General features: G+C 37.8%; 2 protein-coding genes across 2 annotated transcripts; both read right to left on the bottom strand.

Annotated features, from left to right (window-relative positions):
- Positions 1–6091: 6091 nt before the first annotated feature.
- Positions 6092–7492, bottom strand: LOC136980889 (uncharacterized). The gene is made up of 2 exons (XM_067277095.1): positions 7021–7492; positions 6092–6519 (listed from the first exon to the last, which is right to left on the bottom strand). Exons 1-2 carry the CDS (start codon positions 7490–7492, stop codon positions 6092–6094), a joined length of 900 nt encoding a protein of 299 aa, XP_067133196.1.
- Positions 7493–10517: 3025 nt separating this feature from the next.
- On the bottom strand, positions 10518–10985 carry LOC136980890 (piggyBac transposable element-derived protein 4-like). The gene has a single exon (XM_067277096.1). It carries the CDS (start codon positions 10983–10985, stop codon positions 10518–10520), a length of 468 nt encoding a protein of 155 aa, XP_067133197.1.
- Positions 10986–13111: the final 2126 nt, after the last annotated feature.

The raw sequence follows: 13111 nt of genomic DNA on the forward strand, positions 1-13111 counted from the left end.
TCGAATTTTCAAAGGGGAATTAATATTAAGCTAAGTAGCTGAGTTTATTGTCGGGTTGACTTGTTGATTTTCGTTAATAAATTTTGTTTGGATTATTGACATTTTTGTACGTAGTACATTCTAGTTACTAATTAAATATATATTTGAACTTTTTGATTTGACTTGATATTTATCGTTATTATTACTAATTTTTCGGTGCACGCTTAAAAGCCCAGGCCTGGCAAACTAATCTCGAATCCGCGTAAAGTACCCGTTAGGTTAACGGAATTTTTACCGACCGCGTTTAGAGTCTGTTTCCTAAGATACTAAAAATAGTACTTTACAGTATATCTAAATTACATTTTCATATAACTTAAACCTTATAAAAATTCACATTTTAAGATAAGCTAAAGATAAATTATAATACTTCATTTTAATCTTATGTAATTTCTATACTAGAAGTGGCCAACTTTTCAAGTTCATGTACTTTTCTAAAACAAAGATACTTTCTTAAGACAAAGTTGATTATTTTAATACTTCAGTACGTTTTTATATTTATGCATTTCATATCCTTTCACTTACATTAGAATGAATTTGAAATAAAAAATGGAGGAAATCATTTAAATGAAGAAAAGACAGCTAACAATCAAACCAAAATTTTTCTAACGTAGAAACAAAACACTTCTATATTGTTCTTTTATCATCCCATTGATTCTTTTTTGATATTTCGTCTTAAAGTCAGTGACAATTATATTCACTACATGTAATTTATACTAGACAGTGATTCTTTGAGTTAAAAACAAGTTAAGAACATAAATTAATTTAGATGATAATTTCTAAATTTATCATCAAACCTCTAGAACATGAAAAATTATTTTGCTAACATTAAAATGATCAAAAACTATTTAAACTCCAATATTCATAAATATAAAACAAGAAACATATTCTATGAAGATAAACACTCCCTAGATACTTTCCTAAATGTTATGTCGCTGAAGCACCGCATTGATACCAATAAATAATTGCTTTTTTTTTGTAAGATTCTCGATAAGATCAATTGTTAATCATAAAATTTTAAAATAGTTCTGATAAATCTAAAATTTAGCTGCTTTCCAAATATTTTAGTATAAATTAATATAGACCATTCCTGGAAAACATCAAACTGGCTATAAGTTCCAAAAAATTTTAACCCGATTAAATGTAAATTTTTAAGTTTAAACTACTAGATGGAAAATTAAATTTCAAATGATTAAATTTGTGCATCTCTCCAATCTTTCTTCCCTCAAAGGTTTGTGTGTGTTTTTATAAAAAAATGATAGTTGATTCCCAATTGTTTTAAATCAGTTTTCTTAAAATTAATGGTGTAAAGTCAATTTCTAGCATTTTAACATCTTATTTACGTATTTTCATGCATTTTTTCAAATTAACATCGAACGTCTGCAGTATGTGTGACATTACTGATAGATGACGTAATCTATGATTTTTAAACATTAAATTAACTTTTTTCGAATATAAGCAAACCTTAAAATTCAAAAACCGAATGAAATGATAAATAATATAAATTAACACATCATTATCAGTTTATCTTTATTTTAAGAATTTATATAAAAACATTACTGAGAACAACGTAAACATGTTCGAAATAAATACGGTGGAACTTGGTTAACTCGAATCGGTCGGGGGGGGAAATTTCAACTTCAAATGCAGCAAAGGGCTAGTCAAATAGATGTATATCAAACGCGGGCCGTATTCAATATTATTCAGTAAACGAAAACGTGCTCTAAACTAAAAAAAAGGGCTCTAACAGATTGGTAGGCTTGGCCTTATTTCGGGCAATTATTCGGGCCAAATTCGGGTAATTATCGTACTAATCTCGGCAAACATGGCGGAAGATTTGTGTTACTTTTGCAGAGTACGTGTATATGTTCTTTTAATTCTTTAATGCCCACGCGTTAAACAATTGATATGTTTAAGGTGTAACTAGGATAGTAATTGTAACTAGTTATCTTTGTAAGCCTGGCCGAATATAATGAGCTTGAAAAAGACCCTCTTAATACTCTATGGGCAATAAAGGGAGTCTGTTTTTACGCTACATTTTTACACGAAGAAACTGTTATGCCGTGAAATGTTAAAATTATTTGTATCTGAAAAATATGTAAAAATTAAAAACACGTTTTTCCCCTCTCAAAAAATATATCCCTTAATATGATAAACAACTTGGCAAACTCTATTTGAGTTCGGCCAGGCTTACAACGGGGAGAGCGGGTGGTGAAAACGGGCCCGATACATCCAGACGGAGCACTCCCTGAAAAATTACTCATCAGGATCTGTAAGGTATGGAATCGCCAAGACGCGCGATTCCCACCTGTTTGTTATAACGAACTGTCATAACGAAAAGTCGTTAGGATCGGCCGGTAGAAACGACCGTTAGGAACTTCCGTGGGAAGAACCGTTAAGTTTCAAATCGTCGACCATCGGACGATTGGCCGGCGGGAAGTGACCGTTGGCGGCCGTTGCGGGAACATTCAAATTTGATTGGAGCAGGGTTCGAGCGCCGTCGACTATTTAAGCTCGTATCGTGAGATCGTATCGGAAGTTCGTATCGGGATCGGCTGGCATCGTATCGGAGGTGATCGGATCAAGGGAGATCGTCGTTATCGAGGTGCTAACTAACTCTCTCGTTGGAAGTTACGTGGTTGTGTACGAACTTGTTCCTGACTCGGAGGTTTTGTTAATTACAAGTCTGTTTGTTCGTAAGGAGTTCTTTCGACGAATTTGTACGGGAATAGTCGGTTGTTGTTCAGACTAGTGTTTGTGCATAATTAATTGTAACTCTAATTTGGATTACTTTGTACATTTACTGTAAATATAAAATTTGTGTTTTTCTTCAAACCGACGGAGTGGTTATTTTGAACATTACTGGCGCAGTCTCAACAGGATATTTTGGATACTTTGGATTACGTTGGATTATCCTGGATTACACTTCAAAGAATCGGAAGAACTGAGCTACGACAGAGAAGCAGACGTACGTACAGAGCATCACCAGCAATTAGACCCAGGTAAATTTTTTGTTTCTCGCTAGCACACAGAGATGCCCAGACGCGCGAAATCGCGGCAGCTAGAGGCTAGGGACTGGGAGGATGACGAGCCGAGTTCATCGCGCAGGACAAGCGGGTCGGGAGACGACCTCGAAGCGCTTAAGATACAGCTCGAGATCGAGAGAATCAGGTCCGAGGCAGAGACGAAAAGAGCGGAAATCGAGGCGGCAAGCAAAGAGAATCGCGGAAATCGAGACGAGGAGAGCAGAGACAGAGTTAGAACGACTTAAGTTACGGCTGGGGATCACCGGGAAATTAGACGATACGAGGCGGCAGGAACGGCAAACACGATCCGAAGGACTTAAAGTCGAGGGGAACCGCGACTTCGGGGATAGAATTAGCTTGTCGGGAAACAAGCCGCAGGGGGAATTGGATAGGCCAAGGGAAACTGACCGGCAGAAAAGAGGGTGTCCTGATAGGCGGGTAGACGACGAGGCCGAACGCATGCGACCCAAGGCAGCGGACCGCGTGGTGGTGGAGGTGAGAGCATCCAAACTCTCTTGCCCACCGGGGAGCGGGGAAGCAAAGGATCGGGTCAAGGCAATGCGGGGAGAAGGAAGGCCCACGTACGTAGCCGGATCGAGGACGGGAACCGCTGGGGTCAGGGTGGCCAAAGTCCCCATGCTAAGAGTAGAAAGTAGGCGCAACTCACAGGTAGACCGGGACATTAAGGAGTCTAGTGGAGTCGCGGCAAGACGAAAGGAGGCAGTTCATAATATCCAACCCGAAGTCGGGAGGTCGCTGAAGGGAACTGAGATAGTAGGCGGCAGAAGTGGTCCCCCAGCTAAGGACGTTTCGGGAACGGAAGCGTCGGGTTTAAGGAAGTCGAGGGTACCAGCGGTGACAGAAACGAGGGGGAAGACACGGTTAGTGGGAGCCTTCGGTCACCAGGTAGAGGCAGGCTTAGCGTCAGTGCCGCTTGGATTGTGGGAGGAAGGACGCGAAGAAACGCCAGGATCGGCACGGGTGACGTGTGCGATCACCAATAGGTTAGGGAAAGCGACAGACGCCCTCTTAACGGAAAGGGACTTCCGAGCGCTGGTAGAAGCGAGAGAGAAAGCGGATTCCGAGGCAAGAAAAAGGGAATTAGCTGAGGAGCAGAGTATATTAAGTGCGGTAGCGGGGATGTTCGTGGAAGCGAGCGAGGCGGTTAAACGAGAGCCGCCCGACGACAAAAACCGGGGGATGGTCATAGGACCGCTTGACCAGACACAAGGGCGGCAGCGCACGGCCCAGTGTGAGCGGAGGGCGCAGTCTGAGCAAAATAAAGCAGGGGACGCGACTCCTATTGCGAGGAGATATTCCGGTAGCGAATCGGATAGCCGAAGCGAACGACCCGCCGCGAACAGGAAACTGGAGGGCGAGGACGCTGATGAAGGGAGGCCGGGAGTCAGAGCAGTAAAGAATGGGGTAGCTGGGACGCCTCAGGGTCAAAATTGTGGCGTCGGGGAAATAATCGACTTGGGAGATATCGGCCGGGAACCCGCGACTCAGTTGGCGCAACACGCCGATGACCAAAGACGAGCGATCGGGGAAACTAGCGAACCGCTGCTAGGGTTACCGAATACGACACGGGATGAGCCTCTGGATGCTACGAAGGAGTGTCATTCCGTGGACGACTTGGCCGGATTGATTGGGCAACAGGCGAACGTGATCTTGGCGACCGTCACTCGGGTTCAAAGGAAACACAGCGGTGAAGAGACCCGGAGGTCTCGGGCCACGGCGGGCGCGGCCAGTGGCCAATCGGAACCACCCACACACGTGCTAAGTCCGGAGGGAGGCATATCGCCGGTCCGGAAAACGACGGACAACGGTCACAACCGAGCTCGCGGTAAGAAACCCAAATTCCGTGAGAAGGGCCGAGCGACATCTGGTGACCAACAAAACCGGATGACGCGCCGAAGGCGACGGGGACGACCTCCTCGTAGGGGGACCCGCGCGGATAGGTCTCGGGGATCCAAGGGGTCCTACACTATCGCGAGGCATCTCTGTGCGCGGGTTATAGCGAGTTTGCCCGGTTGTACCGGAGGTAAGGGTCAGTCCGCACCAACGGACATGTGTAAAATTGCTGAGTGTTGTTGGATCAAACAGGCTTGGGCTAAGCTCAGTTTGATCCTTGGCCGCGGAGGTGTAAGGTATGGAATCGCCAAGGCGCGCGATTCCCACCTGTTTGTTATAACGAACTGTCATAACGGAAAAGTCGTTAGGATCGGCCGGTAGAAACGACCGTTAGGAACTTCCGTGGGAAGAACCGTTAAGTTTCAAATCGTCGACCATCGGACGATTGGCCGGCGGGAAGTGACCGTTGGCGGCCGTTGCGGGAACATTCAAATTTGATTGGAGCAGGGTTCGAACGCCGTCGACTATTTAAGCTCGGATCGAGATCGTATCGGAATTCGGATCGGCTGGATCGTATCGGAGGTCGGATCGGATCAAGGGAGATCGTCGTTATCGAGGTGCTAACTAACTCTCTCGTTGGAAGTTACGTGGTTGTGTACGAACTTGTTCCTGACTCGGAGGTTTTGTTAATTACAAGTCTGTTTGTTCGTAAGGAGTTCTTTCGACGAATTTGTACGGGAATAGTCGGTTGTTGTTCAGACTAGTGTTTGTGCATAATTAATTGTAACTCTAATTTGGATCATTTTGTACATTTACTGTAAATATAAAATTTGTGTTGTTCGTCAAACCGACAGAGTGGGGTATTTTGAACATTACTGGATCAGTCCCGGGTACCCTAGAGCAGTAGACTGACATCGTAACCTCTCGGCCATCCGGCCGTCGAAACTTTTAATATTATGATACATAAATAAAATGTATTGCAATATATAAAAATAATTTTTTAATTTTATTTTTAAAAAATCAACAGAATATTTATGATCTGGATGTCATTGACTTTTTTAGAATTTTTTATTATTTCTTCGTTTGAATGTTGTTCGGGCACGATTGTTTTGGGACCGCATTTTTTGAATATGCAAATTTTAGTCATGTTGTATTAGAGCAAGTTGTTTCTTTTTTTAAACGTTTTTATACTCCAATCGCAAACTGTCAAATTGGTTACCATTCTGTTCAAAGGCACTTTGTAAAAGCTCTTTCAGGTACTGGTAATCAGGTTTATCTTCGAAACTTAATCCACGACAGTATTTTATGAACGTTGCAATTTGTTTCGGGTGGTTCTTCCATAATTCTTCGATGGAACAAACTTTCTTTAAGTGAGCAATCTCTTCGTACTTCTGTTGTTTAGTAGGTTTTTTCACACTCTGCCAAGGAAGAGAACCTGTCAGAAAGTAGATGATGATCTTGAATCTCTCGGATACGTCATCTCTTCTACTTTGTTCTATTCCTTCGTGAGTATTAATGCTGGCATATTTCGCAGTACCTGTTAATCCTGTGCTATCTTCGCACAGTATATGCCTCTTTGTATGAGGATCGATGTATTTCTTGGCTAAACCAAAATCAATCATGTAAACAGTTTTAATCAAATTTGTTTAGTAGCTGTATATATGTTTAATAGGTGGTTGTCTCTTTAATCCGAAAACATTCGGTAGACTAACTTACAGCTAAACAGGCTTAAACTTTTTTATTGGTTCTTCATCAAATGCATTTCGGACCAGTTTTATGAGTCTTGGTCCCTCAGTGCTACAGGATATCAAAGGTTTTTTATTAACATGGGTGACGTGAGTACGTACATAATAAGATTTACAAAAATTCTTTAAAAAACATTTTAACTTACATTTAAAATGTTTTTTTAAAGAATTGTAAGTTAAAATGTTTTTTAAAGAATTTTTGTAAATCTTATTATGTACGTACTCACGTCACCCATGTTAATAAAAAACCTTTGATATCCTGTAGCACTGAGGGACCAAGACTCATAAAACTGGTCCGAAATGCATTTGATGAAGAACCAATAAAAAAGTTAAGCCTGTTTAGCTGTAAGTTAGTCTACCGAATGTTTTCGGATTAAGAGCTAAACCAAAATCAATCATGTAAACAGTTTTAGTTTTTCTTTCCCAACCCATAAGAAAATTTGCCGGTTTGATGTCTCGATGAATATAATCTTTACTGTGTAAATATTCGATTCTATTAAGCATGTCTACCGCCAGCATTAATGTCGTTTTTAGCGTGAATTGGCGACCGCAATATTCGAATAACTCTTCCAAACTTGGACCCAATAAGTCGATTATCAAAAAATTGTAATTTCGATCTGTTCCATAACAAATTACTTTCGGAAAACCGTTTGTTTCTTTGATAGCATCGTAGACTTGCTTTTCATTTTGCAATTTTGGTCGCATCGTGTTGATATCCTCCACTTTCATGGCTACGTCTTCGCCCGTAATTCTATCACTGGCTTCAATTACTTGACCGAACGAACCGCGACCGATGTTTCTTTTTATCTGATAAAAACGTTCGATGTCCATAATCGTTTTATTTTTTCAACATACACGGCCAGTGAATTTCTGTGAAACAATGGACCCGTCTATTAATTTCAATTGTTTTCAATATACCGTATTATCATTCAAGATCCATTATTACAACAAAAATTACCGAAATTAAACGAAACAATTTAATTCAATATTTAAATCAAAAAGTCTCTTGAATTGTACTATGAATTATACCGAAAAGCTGCCATTCGTAGGTAAGGTGTAGTTAGCGATAAAAAATAATTTTAAAAAATTAAACACGACAAAATATATAATGAAGGTAACGATCTAAACTTTGATTTGCTTTTTTGTATTTGTCTTAACCAATAAATGTTTTGTCACAACCCCTAGGCCATAAATACTTCGGGAAAGACCGTCCCCTACTATTGTAAAGTAATTAGCAATAAGAATACAGGTTATTGGCTGATAAAATCAATACTGAACTTTTTAAAACTGCAATTGGTTTATTTATGTATCGGTTGAGATATTAGTTTGACGAATCATCAACCTTTGAAAACACTGAAACTAAAATTGTTGCTGAATGCCACACTTATCGAGCTACATTGTGTAAATATGTAAACAGTCGCTATAAAATGGCTTGTTTTGTTTGTTTTTTGATCTACGATTTGCTAAAGAAAAGTTTTGACAGTATTTAGACAAGTAAAAATGTTTTCAAAACTGTTTAGCAATAAATATTTCTGGGAAACTCTATATTACTATAGTAAGCCTAAGAAAAATTTTCTTGATGTCAATTGGCTTTCAAGTTCTTATTTTTACGTCTTTTACGCTCTAATTTGTCATTTTTATTATGACTGATCGGATATCAACCAATGTGCGTCTTTGTAGAACTATTCGTTTTAGGGTTTTCCTGCAAAGAACCAATGGCTTTCAAAGTCACTTGATCAGAGTCAGAATGTAAACAAACTTCGAAAAAAGTTATTTTCATCGCTTCTAGCTGTAATTTCATTAGGTTTTATGTTATTTGAAGTTACTTAGACTAGAAGATGTTATATCAAAAGCTTCTACTCAAAGAATGTATCGGGGAAAGTCATTACTTCCGGGTTTTACAGTACTTCCGTAAATACGTAAAAAAATAGGTATATAATCATTCATATAATAGGGTAATATTCGATTATTATAGTCTATTGTTATTATAATAGCGTAAATAACATATACATAGAATGAAATATTCATCATCGATACTAAAAAGTGTATTGACCTAGATTTACAAAAACCACCACCCCCCTTCCACGCCCATCGGTGTTATAAACTATACGCTGTATTATCTCTCTACATCGGATTAGAAAGCTGCAATTTTTTTTATTTGTGAGAATTTAGACCTATCTATGTAACGTATATAACAGAATAATTGGATGTTTATAGAAAAAGGTTTTTTTTTTTTTTTGATTATTTTAAAAACTGGAATTGTATAAATTTTTGTAAACATACATAATATCAGCGTTTATGATTCTTGAATAAAATATGTTATTCATAATTCTATAATATTATCATACATATAAAGTCATTTATATAGAATTTATGAACATCTGGTTTGCAAGTATCCTGCTGGCTTAGACCGCTATAAAATCATTAGACTTTGCTAAATGGAAAATGTTTAGTGTACTGTAAATTGAAAGGTTACAAACTATTTATATGAATTTTATAACCTAAAAAATGTCAATTATTTATTGATATATACAAAGTTGGATGCATATAAAAGTAGGTATACAGAAACATCAATTGCAAATATATAGCATTACACGGAAGTCGCGTAATAAAGTGATTATACCTATATATATATATATAAGCATTACAAAATACAGTATTTACATAAATTTTTTCTTACATATTATATATTTTCAGTCGTGTGATATATGTCAAAACATGGGGCAGGACATAGTGCAACATCGCAATTTCTGCACCAATATCGTGTTTCTTTTCTAATTTTTTTTCATTTTGGCATCACGCTTGTTACAACAGACTGCGCAACATCTTGTGGGAGCTGCTTTTTTTTCTGTCGGCGGAATGAAGGCTGGGAAATGCCTTTCTGTCAGTCTTAGTGGACATGGACCTGGTGTCCTCGGCCGACCTCTATATACCTTAGTTACGGTGTGAAATTCCTTGATGAGCTGTTCAATAAGTTGTACTCTAAATGCTAAATGATTTTTCTCTCCGCCATTTTTTTTATAGAGTACAAAAGAATTATAAATGCAAATATCAAATAAATGAAAAAATATTTTCTTATAATATTTCTTTCCTCTTTTCCTAGCCACTGGGTAATCATGGAGTTGTTGATCTAAACGATAAACTCCTCCCATTGTATCGTTGTAATCAACGACAACACGTGGCTTCATTTGAAGAGTACCAACACGCGTTTGTTTAGATACAAGTGTGGCATTGTGCACTGTAGATAGCAGCGTAACAGTTTTTTTTGTCTTCCCATTTTAAAATCATCACTTTTCCCCTCTGTTGTGCCACTATTTCTCCTTTTTTCAATTTCTTTCTTTTTATGATATCTGGAATCCCCCTTCTGTTTAGACGGAGTGTTCCATATATATCTGTTTGATGCGATATCAAATAATCAGCTAACTGAGGGGACGTATAATAATTATCAGTGGTTACGCAGTGGCCTTTGTTCAACAATGGGTCCACTAATGATGATACAATTTGGGAAGTTATTTGCATCTGGTTATATTTTGGATCCAGTATAGTATCCTTTCCGGTGTAAATTATAAATTTGTACAGATATCCTGATGAGGATTCACATAACATAAAGAATTTCACACCGTAACGTGACCGTTTGAGAGGTATGTATTGTCTCCAGGAAATACGACCTTTGAATAGTAAGAGAGACTCGTCCACAGTTATGTCTCTCTCTGGTTCGTATAAACGCGAAAATTTAGAATTTAGATTATTTACTATAGCCAAAATTTTGTTCAATTTAGGAGCCGGATGGGTGGACGAATCGAATGATGCATTATCCGCGAAGTGCAAATTTTGCTTTATTTCTGCAAATCTATTTTTAGTCATGAGGTTTAGGAAAAATCGATGTGAAAAATAAATCATTGGTGGACCAATACATCCTCTCATCCGGTTTTTTTACAATACCTTGCAAGATGCAGATAGCCAGAAATGTATATATCTCGCCCACTGTAACAGGCTCCCACTGATGCCTGGATGATCGCGGCTGTTGCAGTGCATAACGATTCGTCTCGCTAACAATCAAATTTACTAAATGTAAGTCAAAAAATAACTGAAAAAAAGCGAGTGGATCGACATTATTTATATTGAATCGACAACCCGGATTTCCTGTGAAAGGAAATCGTGGAGGAGGCGGAGGAGGATTGTTGATATCCACATCGACCCAATTTCTGGCAGTAGAGATGCTTTGGTCCGAATCTACGCTCGATTCTGAGTCGCTGACGTCGCTCAAATTATACTCCGATCCACTTTCAGAAAAACTATCGTCATCATATTCTGAACTAGACATTCTGGCAATAAAAGGTTGTATATAAAATCCGTTATATATATATATATTACGCGCGAGAAGAATATTCTCCGGATAAAACATACTTATAAACTTACTTGGAAAAGAGTAGAAAACACTTTTCACGATGCACAAAAGCAGAGATATTCTACTAACGCAAAACCTAAGAAGCTGTACTAATATCGGACCTCCTGCTCTTCGTTCAGTTGCGGTTCTGTTGGTTTATTGCACTCGGCAGTAAAGGGTTATAAAAAACATAGACAAAGGATCATAAAACCGAGGGAGAAAAAGGCGGGAAGAGGGACAGGGAAAGTAATTTAGAACATGGTAGAGAGAAGAAGGGTGAAGTGGAGGCCCCAAGAGTAGAATAAAAGTTTAGAGTTTATTGTGTAGAAATATTCGACATTTTCTACATTCTAAAATTCATATTAATACTTTGTAATGCTTTTATATGCATATAAAATCATTACAAAGTATTGATATGAATTTTAGTATTTGAAGAAGCGTAATATAATATATATATATTATAATATATATTACACTTCTTAGGTTTTGCATTAGTAGAATATCTCTGCTTTTGTGCGTCGTGAAAAGTGTTTTCTACTCTTTTCCAAGTAAGTTTATAAGTATGTTTTATCCGGAGAATATTCTTCTCGCGCGTAATATATATATATATAATAATTTTATTACAAGACTTCCATGTATTGCTCGATATTTGAAAATGATGGTCACGGCTTCTGTCTACGTATTTTTTTATATAAATGAAAATATAATACATCCACAAGAGCCGAATTATCGGGCTAGAGTTGGCTATAAAGAAATAATTATTAATCTTGTGGATGTATAGCTTTGTAACGGGTTAGTTATTATATTTTCATAAATAATATAACATCTTATATCACTGTTTTCTTTTATTATCTATTAATTAGATAGATTTTATTATTCATGTATCACAAACTTGCAACCAGATACAACACACCACAGTACGCTATAAATAGTTACTTGATCTTGAGAACAGCTGACTGTGAGCTTTCGCGGGTCATTCTCAACAACGCCTGAGGGGGAAGAAGGTTTTCTACACGTTTGAACTAGAAAATAAACGAAATACTCGGAGTATTTCGTTATTTTCTAATAATTTTTATATTAGTTTCATTTTATTATTTATATTATAGGCTAAGCTTATTCTCACTAACCTAACATTGTTTTTTTGTGCTTTACAGGAAAAACTCCCAAAAAAATTTAAAAAAATTTAATACACCACCAATTTATGAATTACATTTCTAAAACATTTTAGCATAAAACTTAATAAGGGAAATAAAGTATTATTTAGAAACAATAAATCTTTAACGTAACAAAAAAATCGCTACGGATCACACGACACCAGCCGCATAACTGTGTATAAAGCTAAATGTCCTTGAGAACAGCTGTTTATGGATTTTCGCGGACTATTCTCATACAACTCTCAGGGGACAATAGGTTTCTAAACAGATGTTCATCAATTACCGCAAATAATCAAATATGTTACGAGTTTTTCGATCCGATATGCTATGTCTATAGATAGGACCAAGAAAATGGTCCAAAACATAAATTTCTATTGGGTGTAAAATTACGAAATTTGCTGAGGTCATAAACAACATTCAATAGAACGTAAATAAGCTTTGTTTGAATTATTTCGAGCAACGAGTTCTTACGTACGATGATTTAAATTAGCCCGAGTTATCTCGGGTCCGGACAGTGCTTAGTGAAAACGTTGCCCGAGTTAACTCTGGTCCGGAAATATCTTTCCGAAATGAATTCAAGAGTTCCAGTAGAGAGAATTGAAGAGCCGCCTTATCTGTCTTTCGGCCAAAATATTCTAACCAAAGTGCTCTCTCCCAAATTATCCGAATTGAAAGCATCAGCGAGTTGAGCCACCGGCTGCACATTCTTCTTTTCCGTGGAATCTTCGGTCATCAGACAAGCCTCGGAAGCAGGGGCGGACTGGCCACGTGGAAAATGTGGAAAATTCCACATGGGCCGTTTTTCTAAATATGTATGTACTGTACATAATATACAGTTTTGTTCGATTTTATTTTTAAAAAATTTCGTTTATTTATTTTTTCGTTAAGTAAGATAAATTTCAATTTTTA

Source organism: Centruroides vittatus, unplaced genomic scaffold (genome assembly GCF_030686945.1).
Source record: "Centruroides vittatus isolate TY-2023 unplaced genomic scaffold, ASM3068694v2 contig_728, whole genome shotgun sequence".
Classification (NCBI taxonomy): domain Eukaryota; kingdom Metazoa; phylum Arthropoda; class Arachnida; order Scorpiones; family Buthidae; genus Centruroides; species Centruroides vittatus.

What these genes read in the sequence shown, in the direction of transcription:
- LOC136980889 (XM_067277095.1), bottom strand. Translation starts at nt 7,492, where the DNA reads ATGGACATCGAACGTTTTTATCAGATAAAAAGAAACATCGGTCGCGGT. An exon ending in TCTTAATCCGAAAACATTCG is followed by an intron (nt 6,520 to 7,020) that starts GTAGACTAACTT and finishes ATTTTGGTTTAG; the next exon opens with CCAAGAAATACATCGATCCT.
- LOC136980890 (XM_067277096.1), bottom strand. Translation starts at nt 10,985, where the DNA reads ATGTCTAGTTCAGAATATGATGACGATAGTTTTTCTGAAAGTGGATCG.